Source organism: Parasteatoda tepidariorum, chromosome 1 (genome assembly GCF_982258835.1).
Source record: "Parasteatoda tepidariorum strain Cologne lab strain chromosome 1, Ptep-v5.0, whole genome shotgun sequence".
In the NCBI taxonomy this organism is placed as follows: Eukaryota; Metazoa; Arthropoda; class Arachnida; order Araneae; family Theridiidae; genus Parasteatoda; species Parasteatoda tepidariorum.
The window spans coordinates 15,568,419-15,588,112 of record NC_141755.1 but is presented as its reverse complement, the minus strand read 5'-3'; the positions used below and the strand labels follow the sequence as shown (position 1 = coordinate 15,588,112).

General features: G+C 29.1%; 1 protein-coding gene across 2 annotated transcripts in view; it reads right to left on the bottom strand.

Moving 5' to 3' along the window:
- Nucleotides 1-14,239: 14,239 nt before the first annotated feature.
- The window catches only part of LOC107453880 (neurensin-2), a 39,620-nt gene continuing 34,165 nt past the window's right edge, over nucleotides 14,240-19,694 (bottom strand). Inside the window, exon 3 of one of the 2 annotated variants that reach the window (XM_016070881.4) lies at nucleotides 14,240-18,554. In XM_016070881.4, coding sequence (XP_015926367.2) covers nucleotides 17,787-18,554 — 768 coding nt within the window. In that variant the 3' untranslated portion in view covers nucleotides 14,240-17,786. The remainder of the gene's footprint in view (nucleotides 18,555-19,694) is intronic. The other variant, XM_071180158.2, reaches the window with a different exon arrangement.

The window sequence follows — 19,694 nt, the reverse complement described above, 5'->3', positions numbered from 1 at the left end:
ATTAATATGAATTCGAATAAAACCAAAGTGAATCGAAGTTAAATATTATAAAAGTATTATATGCAATTGAGAGATTTGTGTAAATTTTAAAAGAACAAAACATCTTTATTATACACCTAAAAGCATAGATGCATTTAATAACAGTTTATATGAGTAGTTTGTAAAGATAATCCGATAAGAAGATTGAAAACTTTTCAAATAATTGGTCATAAGCAATTTTTTCATCAATCAAAGATGATTGAGCAGTGGGGGCTCAGGGAATAGAACTCTCGGCTCCCAATGAGGTAAACCGGGTTAGAATATCAGTGATAGCTGGTCGATATGAATTCCGCACCCGTCTCGCACCGAACACAGTGCTAACTTGAAATACCCTCAGTGGTAGACGGATCATGGAGTCTCCTTGCCGTCAGACTATCCATGGGAGGTCTTCGTGGCTTTCCTCTCCCTGTAACGCAAATAAGGGTTATTTCCTTCAAAAAATCCTCCACGAAGGCAAACTTTCTCCTAATACTTGATCCAGGAGTTTCCTTGTCTTCTGGATAGTGTTCAAAATTACATGGCTAAGGAATTGAACATTGGTAGTCGTAAACCCAAAATTGGGTCGGCTGTTCAACAACGGTTGACGATGACAAGTCTGTCAATTAAATCAGACAGGAACTCGCATTTCATCAGTAAACTTCATGTTAACAAACCGTAACAATATTAATAACGTATTAATTACGTAACAATAGTATGTAAACAATATTAATAATAACCGCTTCTTTTGGTCAATCTGTGAAATATCTCAAATTATTCACTTTAATTGGTTATCATTAATAATAACCAATGAAGTTTAGTCAATGTGATTAAACGGTTTATATAGCATTGAGACATGGATGTGCCTCTTTGAAGATGTCTAATGGTTAAAGTGATAAATCAGGTTATTACTGATACTAAATGGTCAATATTAAAAATAACCGCTTTTTTTGTCAAAGTGAGAAGGATCTCGAATTATTCACTTTAACAGGCAATTATTAATGATAACTAATGAAGTTTTGTCAATATGATTAAACGGTTTAACTGGTCAAAATTAATAACCTCTTCTTTTGGTCAAAATGAGAAATAAAAAATCGAAAGAATGATATTGACCAAACTTCATTGGTTATTATTAGTAACAACCGGTATAATATAATAATATAATAAATTCGCTTAAATTATTCACTTTAACCGGCTTATTTTTTTATTATTAATATTGACAGGTTAGTATTAATAATAACCGTCTATTCACATTGACCGTAACATATTTATCTACCAATTCTTAAAATTAAATTAGTCTGTAAATCAAACATAGGCATAGAACAGAGAGGATATCAAGACGAATTCGAGCTAGGCTTAACAGAACGTAAATTATATACGTGTAAATTATACATGATGAAATCATTTAGTACAGTTCTCAGAGATTTGTAATTTAAAATATAGCTATCCTTTCTACACAACTAAAAACTTGTTGCACATTTTAACAGTGAACTTTCGTTGCTGTTGATGAATATCAAAATAAAATACAGCTACAAACTATCACCAGTTTTTTCTGAATTGAAAGCAAACTGCAGGCGTGGTAACGGGCACACCAAAATTATTGTTTTTGGCAGATAAAATAATTCTCATAAGGTGTGAAGGCACGAGTGTTTCGTGTAACATTATGCAATTTCAAGTGTTTAAATTTATGTTACACGCTTTAAATCGTGCATGAACTCTCAATTATATGTAGACCTGGAATAAAGTGCTCCTTCGTCTAATTTTTTAGGTTGTTCAACATCATATTTGGTGATATATTACATCACAGTTACAGTTACTTGTTATTAAAAAATCAAATATTTTACAATATTCTATGTACGGAATAATATTATATCATCCCATTTTGATTTCAAAAATGATGAATTGGCTTTTCAAAATATCAAATAACAAATAAAAATCAAAAATATAAACCCAAATGAAATAAAAATCAAATAATAATCCATTTTGACTTTAAAAAAAATACTGCATTCACCTGTAATGTTAAAATCAAATAACATATAAAACAAGCAAAAAAACATTTTGATTTCAAAAATTGCTCATTTAAGCCAATGTCAAGCATTTTCAACCAATGAAGATTTAGTTTTTTTTTTTAACTTACAAAGCTTCTGATTTAGTAAGCTTAAACTAAATCCTCAGTAAAAAAAAATTTCTGAGTAATCTTGGTTTCGCTGCTGAAGTATTAAACAATTGAATTATTCAATTCGTGTGTTCTACCTTGCTTTAAACAAGAAGCGAGTAAAATAGCTCTTATAGGGGATTTCAATTATTTTTTCATGTCTTGGTTAGCGTTTTATATTTTGGCGGCAGAATAAAATCATTTAATGGTTCCAAACTGAAATCCCATACTTTGAAATTATTTAAATAATGCATTTGTATTAAAAAAGAAATCCATACTTAAAAAACAATTTAGTTTCAAAATTTGAGATATGAAAATTACACTGAGAATAAAAGTAAGGTCAAAACTACCAGAATATGGTGATATTTACTGTGTTTTTGGCTCTTAGAGAACACCAAAAAGCGATGTAATTTTTACCGAAACTCTTTAGTAATGATTTCGGTAATTGAGTTAGGTTTTAAACAATAAAATATGGTTAAATGATTGCTCAAGTAATAAAAGTAGGTAAATGTGGTAAGATTTTGTAATTCTATCATAATATCCTAGAATACGGCATAAAAACCATTTATTTGGTTAAATTTACTTTTATATTTTTTACTAAATGTATGGCAATAAGAGCTATAATTTTGAAAACCAGAATTTCCTGTAAACCGTTATCATATGAAAGGAGAAATTACCAAGTGAATGGTTTAAAAGCCGTATATTTTGGTTTTATTAACGAAAATTATGTTGTTGTTTTTTTACCAAAAGTGCCATTACTGTACAATATGATACTGTTTACTGTACAATATGATAACTGTACAATATGATAAAGGGTATTATGATACAGATATGATCATTTTTTCTTAAAGGCTTTTCTATAAATTATTGAAACAAAGTTTAAAAACTGAACAGAAATCATATTTATTAATTGTTTTTTTTCTTACTTTAAAGAGAACCGATGTTCAAAGTTGCACCATAATATTGGTACTTATTATGCAGAGCAAATTTACTAAAAGCTTATTAGGATGGTTACATAGAATCCTTTTTATAATGTTAAATAAACAGCATCATGTACTTAAATTTAAGAAATTCAATTATATGGTTCACCTTGAAGTTTTGAAGGGTATTATGGTTCAAAGAAAGAGTATTACGTTTATTTTTACTACCATAAACAGTGAGTATCCAACTCATTTATGCAATTATATTTACTTGAATCTGATTACCAATTTGTATTATTAACTTTAATGTTAAAATGTAAATAAAAAAATTTTTATAACTAATGCTTATTTGCTATTAAACCTTAATGTTTTGAAATCATTGGGTGAGTTCTGCAGCATGAAGCTATTTGGAGCGCTCACCAAATTATTTCAACTTTTAAAACTTTTTGAACAATCCAACTCGTAATTTGCGGGTGATGTCATAATTCTTTATTTAATGGTGATTCTTTTATCAATATTTTAACTAATTATGACAGAAAAATAAACAAGAAAAGAAACTATTAAAACTGAAAGCATTATAATGTTCAATTCAAGGTTCACAAGAACTTAAAAAGTATTTTTACTGAATCTAGTTCAACCATTCTAGCTAAACTGCTCAAAATCAGATTCTCAGTTTCTTAATGCATATGTAAGACGAATATTTTTATGAAAAATTTACGATTAAATATACAGTTGTTGTAATGTTAGAAAATATTCTGTATTTAAATTTAAAGTTTGCTTTCCAAACGTTTATTTAATACGAAATCATTTGTTTGATAAAAAAAAAGAGAGAGAGAGAGAACAATTAAGTATATCAACTCTTCTCTTAAGATAAAAACCAGATGAACTTTTTTAACTATTTTCGAATATCAGCAGTTGGAAAATTTTGAATCGTTTCAAGTCAGAAAACTCACTTATCTTTGTAATTATAAATGTATCCTAGATATTACGTATCTCAATGAAGTTCTCATACAAAGGATTTAGTATACTGATATGAAAAATTTCCACGTTTAATTATTTTAATACTAAATGAACGTCACTGAAAGTCAATCGTTGCAAAAAAAGATTTCCTTTCTTTTTTTCAAAGGTGCCTTTCAAAAATATAAGTACTAGCTTTAATAACAATCTCTACAAATGGGGTATCCAGATAAAATTCAAGAAGTAACAACTTTACTAAACCAACAACTTTAACTCAGTAACTAACAAAACTAACAAACTTTACTTAGTGACTAACAAAACTAACAAACCTAACTTAGTAACTAGCAAAACTTTAGGAAAAAGAATAACTGGATAGAAATTTTTAAAATGTTACTAGTTTGTAAAATTAAGTTTAAGTCTTAATAAGAAATTTGTGTGATACAGATAAAATTTTCTAATATAAAATTACGTTCAACTCAACTAAATTGTCAAGTAACATCAAGCTCGCAAAATTTTGTCAAATTAAAAATCTTTGGATTCATCTATACTTAAAACTCGTTTGAAATCATCATGCATGAAAATTTTCCCGCTTTTCATGTTTAAGTACTTTTACGCATAAGTCTACGTACATTTATATTTAAAAGTGGTTAGTAAAAGTCTTAAAAATTCATTAAAAGTAAAGTAAATACTCTTAGAAAACTCATCATCTCCTAAAACTCAATAACGAAATAGTTGTTTGATTTCTTGATTAGTTGGTCTATAATTTGGTTTTAATTTCAACAAAGCAAATTAAAATGAACTTGTCCTTTAATAATGCATTGGTGATTCCTATCTTTTAGTAATTGAACTTAATCCTTTTCTCAATAAATATATAATCAAACATTTTTCTCGGTAATGAAATTAAACGGGAATCATTTCAAGGGAATTCATTCATTCTATGAATAGAAATTATTTATTTTAATGCTAATTTCATTCATATAAATATTCAAAACCGATGATAAAGTTTAAAGATAAATTTTTGTGATATGTTTTTGGCTTTAAAAAGTATCCATTATTAATTTCCCAACGCCAACTCATTTTAAATTTCTGAAGCTTATATTAAATATGAATTTTAACCTTGGCAATAAAACTAATAAAGTTATCTATACAAATTTTTTATTTTGTTTTATTACTGGCGTTGAACAGCCGACCCTGTTTTTGAGTTTACGACTACCAATGTTCTACTCCGTAGCTTTGTAATTTGGAACTAAATCGAGAAGAAAAGAGAACAATCTAGCCTTCGTGGAAGACTTTTTGATGGAACTTACCCTCATTTGTGTTACATGGAGGGGAAAACCACGAAAACCTCCCGCGGTTTGCCCACCAGCGAGGGAATTCTAACGCATGATCCGTCTACCACTGAGGATATTTTACGTCAGCACTGTGATCCTTGCAAACTGGGTGCAGAATTCGGATCAAGTTGGTATTCGAACCTGTGTTACCTCATTGGGAGGCGAATGCTTTTATCCTCTGAACCGCCATGGCTCTATCTTAGCAAAATAATTCTAACTTCCTGTACTCCTTATGATTTCTGAGTGGAAGTTGGTACTATTTTTGTGCTCTTAAAGTTGCACTACAACTTACATTCTCATAACTAAGGTATGCAAAATCGTTCATCAGCATTCGTAGAAGTTTTCTTCAAAAGCCAAATTTAATTTTTGACATTATTTGCCTCCTCTCTTTGTAATTTAGCTTTTGTTTCATTGATTTTATCTAGCATAAACAGCCAATATTCGCTTAGATAATCTAAGCATCCACAATAAGCATTTTTCCTAAATTAAGTTTTTATATAAAATCAGCTTTACAAAAAAAAATACAACTTATGCCCCCACAAAAAGCTTTGTTTGCAGAACTAAGCATAGTTGATGTCGCAAATATTACAGATGACTTAAAAATCAATTAGAGAAAAATGGAACGAGACAAATAAGTAGGGTTTCCTGCGTTTTGCTTAGGGAACGTTATTTTCTTCGCTACACAGTTTAATTAATTTTGGGTTTTGTTGCATTTTCCTTATTCATTGACTTGCATAATATACTACATGTATTAACTGAAAATTCATTAATATATGTAACACATCTTAATACTCCTGGTATTGTCGTAAATGTGGCATAGCTACTACGATAATACACACTTAATAACTTAATATACTAATATAGGTACTCCTAAGTACCTAATGTATGTGTTGTGATAATAGGCTTTTCACGCCTTTTTCCCCTCCTCTCCCGAATTAAATAAGTACCCATATTATAGTATGCATTTTTACTCTTTTTTACTTTGTCTTTCTCAACAATTCTTAGTTTTAAATTTAAAATTATAGCAAAAAGATCATACGCTTCTTTCATCTGAAACAACAAGTAAGGAGTTATGTGCATTTTTTTTTGTTAATGCAATAAAAAGTAATCTTGCATAATTATTCGTAAATTACACTTGCATTTTTAAAATTGTCGGGTTTAACAAAAAGGTATATGTACTTATTAAAAATAATATAATTCAGAATTAAATATTTAATTTTTTTAAAAAATCAATTCCAATGCATTTATCAAATTAAGTACAAATGAATTAGTATACAATATATAATTTAAAACCAAAGTTACATAGAGAAAAGAAATTGTGGTAAAATTACCATTCTATATGGCAATCAAATTTTAAGTTTTGTGGCAATTTATGTCCTGTGATAATTTGTTCATTCTTACCGTTATGATTCGCTGGAAATTCTGGTTTTCAAAATTATAGTTCTTATTGTCCCACACTTAGTAAAAAATGCTAAACTGAAAAATAAATTTTTGTTTTTTATGCTATGCTCTTAGGTATCATCATAGAATTGCCAAATTTTACCTCACTTACAGACACATATTATAAAACCCAATTTGTTTTTAGTTTACCAAAATCATTGCCAGAGCACTTCGGTAAAAATTACAGAACTTTTTGATGTTTCCAAAGAGCTGGAAACCTGGTAGATTTTACCATATTCGGGTAGTTTTCAACATGTCAACATGCCTTTTTTTCTCAGTGTAAATATTCCTCCAAATATGTTACCTTGTTTAAAAAACCATTATTAAACAATTTAAAAAATATTATTTTGCCTGCTGGATTATAACGTTTCATTATATATAAACCAAACAAACATTTCAAAGAAAATACATCTAAAACATAATCTTATCACAAAGCAAGCTTTAGCCTTTACAAAACAAATCAAAATAGCAATGTCAGCATTTAGAATTAACAACAGTTTACTTAATTTCACTCGAATAATAATACTTCTCTAGAAAATTCTTCAATTATTTTCGACTTCCTGAGAAAATCGTACTTTAAGCTTCATCTAAAGCTCTTTCAGATTCATGTCTTAAACAGACAGCTCAGAATGCCTAATTATCTTTTCTTTTACGAAGATAAGAATTTCTTTGTGTTTCGGTCATGCATTTACATTTGAGAAAGTTAATATAATACAAGACCAAGTATTAAATGAAGATAAATTGCTTTCGTATTGAATTTTTTGATTGCAAATGTCATTCAAAGCTTATCCTCCTAACAAGACTCGAAACTTTGCAAAACAGCAGAAATAGTTAGTAGAATATAAAGAATTTAGTTAGTTTTAATGTATTTGCTTATTCAGTTGGTAACACTGGGAAACTTAAGCGAAATTTACGTGTTTTGATTTATTAAGATCCAAAGTGAATTTAATTCAAAGAATTAAAAAGATTTTAGTAACTTTTTCAAAAAGTTGGTTTTTCAAAATTCAACAATATACTCCTTACAGCGGCTCCAAATCCTGGCCCATACTAAAATGGCCAATATGAAAAAAAATTACCACAATGCGAATAGCTTTTGATCGAATGATTAGAATCACCTACTTAGGCTTAATCTTAATGTTTCGAGTGCCTAATATCAAATATGCTGATTAATTAGTGCAAACAATAGTTTAAGTTACGAATCAGACACAACAACACACTTTGTCTGAATACACATATCTTATTTTTTAACGGATTCAGATTTCCAACACCTGAAATGTAGGGAAAATCCGAAATCTGGGAAATATGGTATTTTAGTTTGATCAGGAAAACGATCCAAAATTTGGATTTCTTAAAGGTTTTGTTTTATTCCTTAAACGTTTCTTTGTGTATTTGTCGTATCTTGAAAAAAGTTTAAGTGAATTTAAAAAATTTTCACAATATTATAAAATTCCAAGAAAAAGATTAATTTTGATAAATATTTATTATTGTTTATTGCTTTATCCAAAAATATTAGTCGACTTGTCGTTTTATATAATATTAGTCCAATTGTAAGGTATAAAATTTTTATGTCATTTTAAAGTACATAAATTCACAAGACAAAATGCAAAATTTGGGTGAAATCGGTTTAATAGCCAACTTAATTTAACATAAATCAGCATGTTTAACATTAAGGGTTCAAAAACTTTGGATAACTCTAATGACCAAATTAAGGGAACCATATTTCCCAGAGTGCTGCTTCTCTCTATATTTTGGACCGAATCTGTCGAAAAAAGGTATGCTTATTTAGAGAAAGAACGTTTTTGTGTGTAATTTCGTAACTTAAAATATCGTCTACTCTAACTAATTAGCATATTTGAGGCCATCCCTTCGAACTATTAAAATTGAGTCCTTGAACGGAAAGATCCGATCATTAGATCAAAACTTATTCAATGTGGTCCTTTTTTTGGCACACTGTACCATTTTCGCATTTGGAATCGACTTAACTGTAACGATCGCAAAAATTCAATAGTTAAGAGGATCCCAATTAAATAACATCATATATAAATTAAAAGAAAACTTGCACTAGACCCTTAGTTTCAAATACATGTTAAACAAATTGTAGTAATTATTCATAAATTTTGTTAAATGAATTATCACGAATTATGTTATGAATTTCAAAACTGATTGAAAAATAAATGCACTCTAGTAAAGTAAAGCAAATTATCAAGAATTAAATTGCTATATTTTTAACACTAACAAAGACACATTTAAAAAAATTATTATATGCTTTAAAAGGACTCAAGTCTCCAAACCGTTGAGAAGTAATGAACATAAATAAAAAAATGATATTAAATTTATAATAATAATGTCGATTTAGTTTTAAGTTATTTTAGAAGATAAAAATTAATTTCTGTAACGCATCATTCCATACAAAGCAAAGTTATTGAAAAATTAAGTAAAAGCTTTTATAAATGGTTACGTTAAAAATTTTACACTAATATCAAAAGCAAAAAAACATTTTGCAATGTAAAAAAAAATTTCAATTAAATCAATGTTGAAAAAAACACATTTCTGGACAGATATTAAAAATCTATGATTTATTTGAAGAAAAAAACAGATTCCTTTTAATAAAATGTACAATTTAATGAGGAAACATTTTAATAGTGCATGTAACATATTTAATGAGTTCTAACATTGCAAAGTATTAAAATGATTTATGTAATAAACAAATATTTGAGTTTAAAAAATTATTTCTTCATGAGTTTCGTTACAAAACCTAAGAAATTAAATGATGATGCAATATAAATCTAGATCTTTTTATAAAATAACTTTCTAAAACACACTGAGAAGAAAGTATGGTTAATAACAATTTTTGAAGCGCTTTGATAATCACTTTAGTAATGTTAACAATAAAATATGATCTTATCATAAATGATATAAGTTGATAAATGTGGTAAGATAGCTTAGTGCATGGCATAAAACCATTTATTCGGTTAATTTATTTGTGAGTCTTGTATTTTTACTAAATATGTGGTTATAAGAACTTATAATTTTTGAAACTAGAATTTTGGTAAACCATTACCATAGGAATGAAAACCATTACACCATATAAATGGTTTAAGTACCATAAATTTTGGTTTTATTAGCAGAATTATGGTTCTTTTAACCAGAAATGTCTTTTCAATACAGAATGGTGGTTTTAAAAAATTTTGTTCTCATACACATAAGTTATAAGAAATTACTTTGAATGGAGAAAAAAATTCTGGTAAAATAACCATTCTGCAAAATAATGACATTTCTAGTAAAGCAAACATAATTCGGGTTGATAAAACATTATCTACGGCACTCAAACCATTCATGTAGTAGTTTTTCTGCTAATTTAATAACGGTTTACCGGAAATTCTGGTTTTCAAAATAAAACTTCTTATTACCACATACATTATTAAAAAAATACAAAACTGAAAAGTAAATTTAAATAAATAAATGGTTTTATGCCATGCTCTAAGGTAGAATGATAAAATTACGAAATGTTAGCAAGTTTACCAAATTTTATCACAAATTATAAAACCGTATTTAACTGCTAATTTTACTGAAATCATTACTAAAGCAATGTTTTGATGTTCCCATAGATCCAAAAGCATGGCAAATTTTAACATATAACATATTCTAGTTATTTTAACAATACTTTTTTCAGCAAATCTTAAAAATCTTTAACTATTAATTTTGTCGTTCTGTCAATCCAAATCACCAATAAATTTGATTTGCACTCAGAATTCGTCTGAGGAGTCAAATTTTAGTCTAACAATGCCAGAGTAAACACTATCCTCAAAATTTATCTTCTCTGCATATAAGCATACAATTTTATTCCCTACCGCTATATTTTGATGTCTATAAAATCATTAATTGAGATTAATTTGCTTACCAAACTGTATATTAAACATCTGTACGTCAGAGTAAACGAAACTATGTCACAAAAATTTACTTTTTTTAGAAGAGTCTCTTTTAGCATCTTTTACCTCTACAGGAAGTTGGACAAAGTGATTTTTCAAACTGCCTTACTTCACCATTTATTATTACAGGATATAGTGTCACAAACCACAAGATGGAATGAAAAATCTACAATATGGACATAGTACCTACTCAATTTTAGAAACAAATGGACATGATGTTCTTTACCTCCTACATACAGATACATATAACAGTATTAAAACTCACATAAAGAAGAGAAAATATTATATCAATCTTCGATGAAATATCTTTTGATTAACAATTTTAATTATATCACGCTTTTAAAATAATATTTGTTACAGAATTCTCAGGAATAAATTAGATTGGCGACAGTTCAGACATTTTTCCTTGATTAATGACTTATTTTTAGTAGAAAATAAAATAAGAAGTTAATAGTAAATTGTGTTATATCACCATTGAGATATACACCGAAGAGCCATTACATTATGACCACCCTCCGTCTACAACAATGGGCTCGCCCAGGTTTTCATGATTTCTCGCCCAGGAACAATGTTTTCATGGGGCACATTAGGACCCATAATCCTCATAGAACAATCCCTAACGTCTGTAAGCTACTTGAAAATAGTTGCAGTCCAGGATCACACATTCATGGCAACAGTTTTTCCTGCGGGGAATGGTGTTTACCAACAGGATAATGCACCATGTCATAAGGGTCGAATCGTCAAGGAACATTCCAGTGACTTTCAAGTCATGTCTTGGCCGCCAAATTCACCTGAACTTAATCCAATAGAGCATTTGTGGTCCTACTTGGAAAATCAAATTCATGCTGTCACGCTACCCCTTCGCAATGTGAGGGAATTGCAGGACCAGTTGGTGAGCGCTTGGTGCCAGATACCTCAGACTACCTATCAGCACCTTGTGGAATCAATGCCACGACAGGTGCTAGCAGTTTTGAGGGCTAAAGGTGGTCCTACATGTTATTAGCAGGGTGGACATAATGTAATGGCTCTTCTGTGTATACGAGTTTCTAAACAAAACATTTTTGGATGTACCCCTTAACTCAGTAGTTTTTCTTCCGGCTACGGAACCCTAAATAATCAAACTCCTCTTGGCGAAGCCCTATCTTTATAAATAAAGTTTAAGGTAATTGTGAACGTTATAACCTATATAAAAGACTATTTTAAAAATATTTAATTAGAGAAATGAAAAATTTTTACCGTTTTATCATTAATAATTTTAAATTAAGTTTTATGAACGACAGCTAAATTTGCAATCCTTGTGCTATAAAAACAAATGTGAAAAAAATATATTGAAAGTAAGATTTAATCTCATACGTACAATAGATTTTTTTTTCCAAAAAATATTAATAGTATTGTAACTCTCACATAACTGATCTCGTTACTTTTGTGTTTTTGCGATGTCACTATTCTTGGAATGTCACTATTCTAGGAATTTTGTTTAAAGAAATAATAGTTAACTAATAAGAATTAAGAAACAAGAGTTAAATAGCAATATACTTGTCTAAAAAAATTATAGTTAACAAAAATGCCGGACAACACAACTTTAACTATTAACTATTTGAAGTATAATAAAATTAAATACTAGATGATTAATATACATCAGTGTGAACAAATAGAATTAAATGATCTATGTATCTAACAATTTTGATAATATTTATTTTCAAAACAGAACTATTTCTCTTAAAGTGCTTGATAAAATTAATTATTTTTATAGGTAAAATGAGTTTTTTTAGAAATAAAAGTATAATTCTTTACAAACATAAAATGGTTAGAGTTTAAGACAGTCGTTGCTTAAGGCAGTGGTTCTCAAATAATGTTTCGCGGAACAATAAGGAACCATGGAAAAGTTAAAGAGGTTCAGCCCAGTTAGTCCTTTTTACAACCAGTGATGAGTTTTGAAACCTCTGATTATGTTTAGATCCTATATTAATAATATATTTAACCTTACGGTTGCCTTTATGAAATCATTTTAAGAAAAATGCCCAAGGAATAGAAATAGAATTACAGGATAAAAATTACAAAGGATTACATACCTGAAAATGTCGTCTTACGGTGGCAAAGGACGCTATCTTATTGCTACTTGATCAGAAACATGCGAAGAAACAGTTAGTAATAAAATGTCACAATAGTGACTTATGATGATATATCCGGACTCGGGTTCATGCGTAATTATTACAGTAAAAATAACGGTAAATCATATTTTTTGTTCCTTGATATGTTCAGGTAAAATTGGATTTTACGGTAAAAAGTACCAGCACCCAGAGTATCTGTACATTTTACTGTAATTTGATCTTGAATTTTTTACAGTATGTAAGAAAATGAGCTAAGAAAGATAAGAGGAAAAACATGAAATAAAATTAAGTTTTGGGAAACTATGTCCCCTCCGGTAGGCTAAAAAAAAAGGAAAGAGTAAGTATGTTTTTGCCTCATCTAAACAGAATGATATCGTGAGTATCACTTTCGACGTGGTGAGAATTGTCGTGGGTGATAAAAGATTTTACGAAAGTGATGTATCGCACGTTTTGACAAAATTACAATTTTTTTTTCTCCTTTTTGTTCACTATCCCCTGTTTGTTGTTTATATATTTTTTTTATGATTTTTTCTTCAGCTATCTGTTGTTTATATATTTTTTATGATTTTTTCTTCACCTATATGTTGTTTATATATTTTTTTATGATTTTTTTTCACCTATCTGTTGTTTATATATTTTTTCATGATTTTTTCTTCACCTATCTGTTGTTTATATATTTTTTATGATTTTTTCTTCATCTATCTGTTGTTTATATATTTTTTTACGATTTTTTCTTCACCAATCTGTTGCTTATGTGCTTTTTATGATTTTTTCTTCACCAATCTGTTGTTTATATATTTTTTTATGATTTTTCTCTTCGCCTATCTGTTGTTTATACATTTTTTTATGATTTTTTCTTCACCTACCTGTTGTTTATATATTTTTTGTGATTTTTTCTTCACCTACCTGTTGTTTATATATTTTTTTATGATTTTTTCTTCACCTACCTGTTGTTTATATATTTTTTTATGATTTTTTCTTCACCTATCTGTTGTTTATATATTTTTTTCTGTTGTTTATATATTTTTTTCTGTTGTTTATATATTTTTTTCTTTTAAAGGTTGTGTCCGTTAATTTATTTGCGTTAAAAAGCAGTCAAAATTTTGACTGATGACAAATTTTGCTAGATATATTTAAGAAAAAAGTGTGACTTTCTTTGTCAGAGCACCAGAAAAGATTTAAGTGCTCTGGCTAATCAGAAATGCGTCAAAATTTTAATTCTAAACTTTCACCTCTACTGAGTGAATTATTAAAAGTATAAAAATAAGAAGAGTGAAATTATTTTTATATTCAGTCTCTTCCGTTAAACTTATATTGAAAAAGTGAATAATTATTATTATTTAACTTCTCTAACACCTTAGTTGATAATTAAATAAAACTATAAAGTCAAACATTTTTATTACATAAACATTCACAACATTTCATAATATATTGATACCGATAAAAGATTAACACATCTTGCGCAACAGTATAAGGGGTAGAATATTTTACATGTTGGAAAATTCAATGCACTTTTTTCATTACAACATTTCTTCTTCAAATATAATGATCAAATATTTCATAAATGTATATCTTTTTAGTAAATAGATTTAACTTTTAAATATAGACATATACATTTATCTAAGTGTGTACAAGAGATATATATATATAAAATATCAATGTCCACAAAATACCAGAGGAACACTTTAATTAGACATGTTAAAAAGCACCACGGGAAAATCACACATCAGCTTTTAAATAAATAATAGAATAATTACAATTTAAATAAATGCTAAACTTTTACAATCCTATATAAAAAACACTCTAAAGGAATATAGTTTTGCGATTAATAGAAAATTACACAGAAGCAAATTATTACTCTGATTTGCTTTCAATCTAATAGCCTGATTTTCGCATCCCAAAGATTTTATAGTATCTGACTAGTGCAAAAACATAATTTCGGGTAAAATTTTCGAAAATGAGTTCATCATAAATTTAAAATTCCTGTACTTGTAGCTTTCTAAAAATATTTTACTTTAGTATGTACTCCGATTACTTACTAAGTTATAAGTTTTTATGCAAAATGATGACGAATAGACTAATGATTTTAAGTCTTAAATGAGATTATCTCAAAATCATATTTTACTCACATTTTACACTACCTTAAACATGATTTCTCATGTTAACTTTAAAATAATTGTCTACAATTTTTAATGGGTGCTTATGATTATAGCACACTTGTTTTTAACTACAGACTAAGAGAAAAAAGTAAAATTTAATTTTTTATGCATGTTTTTTCACAGGAACAAGAGCGGGAATTTTTAAAAATGTGTTGTTTAACTACATTGATCCCTAACTCAGTACATGCACTTGCTTTTATTATAATAGTTCAAAACATAGTTGTTAGTCTTCTAAATAAAATCTTCAAATGATTTTTTGTTTAAGGCGATAGGAATTTTTTTACAGAGTTTAGCATGTATGCAAAAAAATGCCTTATTTTTAATAAAAAATGGTCGTTTAAAAAGTAATATTTTTTTTGCTAGTTTAAGTTTCTGCACATAATAAAACGAACAATTTGCTAGTTTTTTACTAGTTTACTAGGGTTTTACTTTAAACTATTTTTTTTTTAAATTTCATATTATTATTTCCAAACAAAATTGTTGAAACTAGTCGAACGAGATTCTTCGTAAGAGATTCTTTCCTGGCTACAAAGCTTTTTTTTAACAAAGGAATTAAAAAGATTTAAGAAGAAAGGAGAAAAGGAATTGTGATTGGAGGAAATATTTTAATTCCAATAAAGGATAATCAACCATTTAACGCCTGCTTAGAAAATTATAACCATTTACTATCCTACCTCCCATTTTTCAAAAAAGTGAAACAATCTCACCTCCTAGGAAGCGGTTTTGTCTGCAGGTGTAAAGTAAATAAAATTACGCTAGGTTTACGTAAACTTAGCCTTAATTATCGTTTATCTTTTTATTTTTAAAGGTAATCTTTAAAAACTCTCTCGCCAAAGTGAAAAATGTCATTGTTTAAGTTAATTTAAACCAAAGTCTAATTTTTAACAATAGATGTCCTGTTTAAAATAATTATTAAAGCCTAAATTATCTTAAATACTTTTAAAAAAAATATTATTCTTTTAGAAAACTCGTTAAATTGCTTAAACTTTTCCGTCTAGATGAAAATCATTAAAATTTAATAAATACCGTATTTCCGAATATAAGCCAAAGATTTTCAAAAGCTGAAGTTGGGGAGTGGACTTGTAATCGAATCCATTAACTTTGGAAAATTCCAGAAAAATTCCATCGCCAGAAGAAATATCTTTTGTCGAACATTAGCGATTATCAGTAAATATCGCGAAACGTACATGCTTAAAATAATTGTTGAAGGCGGAAAATAATTGTTGTAGGCGGAATGATTAAAGATAAAAATTTAAAAAGAAACACATTGAAAGAAGAATTCGAACTATTATTTTGTTATCTTCTAGATTGCGAATTCGGAAAGTTCTTGCTTCTTTTACACGCTTGCAACCGCTATAACAAGAGAGGGAGCTTATTTTTTATTTCCAAACGTAGAATACTTAATTTTTTTACGTCAGCTTATATACAAATTCGAATTCTGAGTAAAATTTCTGGGGAATTTCCGAAATAAAATTAAATAATAACTACTCTTCGACTTTTAACGGATAGGCTTATATTCGGAAATATGCAGTTTTGAATTCTTGCTTATTTCTATAAGCTTAATCAAAACAGAATAGAAGTTACTTTTTGAACATTTCACAACTCTTTTTATAACCGTCGTTGAACAGTCAACCCAATTTTGAGTTTACGGCTACCAATGATCAGTTCCGTAACCTTGTACTTTTAAACCCGATCGAAAAGACGAGGGAACGCCTGGATCAAGTATCGAAAGGAATTCGCCTGCGTGGAGGACTTCTTTGATAGAACTAACCCACATTTGCGTTACAGGGAGAGGAAAACCTCCCACAGTCAGCCTGACGGCAAGGGGACGATAACCCATGATACGTCTAGCACTGAGGATATTTTACGTCAGCACTGTGGTCTGTGAAAGCCGGGTGAGGATTCGAACCCGGGTCACCCGATTGAGAGGCGATCGCTCTATCCCCTGAGCCCCCACGGGTCTACTTTTTGAAAATTGAAAAAATAAATCAAAGAAATTTTTTATTTTCATAAAACTGTGGCTTTTCTGCACTTTGGCATTTTGAGATACTTTCATGACAGGCAATACAGGACATTCTTAATAATAGCCAAAACGTAACTAAAAAGCGATGAACAACTGTTACAAAATGGTATATCTTACATGTAGGTCACAAATAACTCTGAAAAATTTTATACATTTTTCACTAAAAAGCATTATTACATAGAACGAAAGAGATTTCGAAGAGTATCCTCAAATTACAAACTAAATTTCGTAAGGGTAAGCTAGAACAACTACATTTTCATTAAAAAAATTAATTAAATTCTGAAGTTTCTTTTTTACACATGTGAAGTATTAAAGTTTTTGTCTAGAGAAAACGCAAATATTTTACTGAATTTACCAAAAACATTCTTTATTTTAAAGTTACATAAAATGTTTCTTTACTATTTTGTCCGATTGTACTGCAATTATTCACTGCGTAACAACTAATCATATCAATTTTTTTTTTCTTATCAGAGATTGCTTTCAATTTCTTAAAACCGTTTTGCATTAGACTTTCGAAAAGGATCGCGTTGCTACAAAACTTGAAAAAAATAGAAATACTACTAACTTAAGAACATAGTAAGTAAATGCCGAAGTCTCCGAGCATACATAATTAAAGCATTCTCACAGAATTGCTCCGTAACAGCGCAGAATTACTTCGAACAGTTACTTAAAACATTAAAGACCTGTTGAGATCATTATGAGTAATTACCAAAATGTTTACATCTAAACGGTAACGAAGCCTATTTTTATGGTATCTTGCACAGTCCAGCATTGGTCATGACAACCTCATCAGGATCTACTCTTTTTGGTTGCACTGCACTTACTTCTTCAGTCGCTGGTACCTTTACATCCATAGGAGTGTTCGGGATCTGATCTATTTCTTTGGTGGTAAGTGGCAACTCTTCGAGCGATAAGGGGTCGTCTCTTTTACTTTTCCATAACACAGTCAATGCCAGCAGTACCACTGTAACAAGTATTCCTCCGGTGCAGAATAGTATGATACCAACCACTTTGCAGGTGTCTAGATCTTGGTTAAAGGCCTGGTCATAGCGATCGATGATTTCAATGTCCTCTTGCGAATCGACAATCTCCTTCCTCTTTGGCACAAGAAAACCAACTAAAAGAGCGACGAGACCCACGCAAAGTATGAACAAACCGGATCCAAAGAGAATCCTCCAGCACAAAATCTGTTTCCTCCGTTTCCTAACCGGCATGATATATCCGAACGGGTTTTCGATGTCTTCATATCCGTGTGGATTGTCCATTGCCATTGCTTCGTAAAACGTGTGGACGTAAGACCGAACGCCGAAAAATTCTGATCCTTTCTTGCTAGGACTTATCTCCGTTTGAAGAGGATTTGCTTTTGGTAGGAGTATTTGAGATTCTTCTGTTTCTGACACGCTTTCTAATGGTTGTGGCTTAGAGATTGTCTTTGCTTGCTTCATAACAAATCTTCTACGTTTTGCTTCTTTTGGATTTCTTACCTTCGGTCTCGCGCCTTTCGACTGATCGACCTGGAAAAGAGAAGCAATTTTAACAATTAAAGACTGCATTTTTATTATGTTTCATAATCTTAGCACAAAATTTGAGGCTCTCAGAATGAAAACTACTGATCCCAACCGATTTCAAGATATTGATGGGGCAGTATACTCCTGCCATCTATATTTGGTTTTCTGAAGTATCAAATGATTTTGGATATACTTAAACTCCATATTAAATTTTCAAAATTTGTCCGAACGTAAAATGAACCCATTTTTTCTTGCGAATTTTAGAATAAAAGTACAACAGTATACTACTGCCATCTATATTTCATATTATGAAGCGTCAAATCAGTTAGAATATGCCATAACTTCCCAATTCCATCTTCATAATCTTTCAAAGCGAAAGCAAGCTTATTTTTAGTCTTTCGTCAAATCTATGAATCCAAAGCTCTTAGTGCAAACTTTCTTTTAATAACTTCAAGTTTTTAGCATTATTGGGGGCTAATTGTAATTATAAAGCTGCTTTGTTTACAATTTATTTTTACTGTAGTATATCATTTTTTCTAATATATATAGTTATGGGCTCTTAGATTTTCAATCTGGCATCACAATTATTTTAAATATTTTAGCGTATGAAACTATAAAAATGAAACTAATGATGTGAGTGAAACAGCATTTTAATATGCATGAACTTATATGTAGTTACTACTATGCAATTTTTAAAATATATTTCATGTACATAAACATACCAACCTGGAATTACTATACTGTAAAAACTTCCAGATCAAATTATGGAATAAAGTACGGACGCTTTGGGTGTATCATCCGAAAAATCTGTTTTTACCATAAAATATTATACCATAATGTTTATAGTAATATTTATTTAATCAAAATGATTAATTGATTTTATGGTAATTATTATTATAAAAATTATTATGTAATTAAAAATTATTATATATGTAACATGTTCCAGAAAAAAATGGATTTTACTGTAAAAACTTCCAGATCAAATTATGGAATAAAGTACGGACGCTTTGGGTGTATCATCCGAAAAATCTGTTTTTACCATAAAATATTATACCATAATGTTTATAGTAATATTTATTTAATCAAAATGATTAATTGATTTTATGGTAATTATTATTATAAAAATTATTATGTAATTAAAAATTA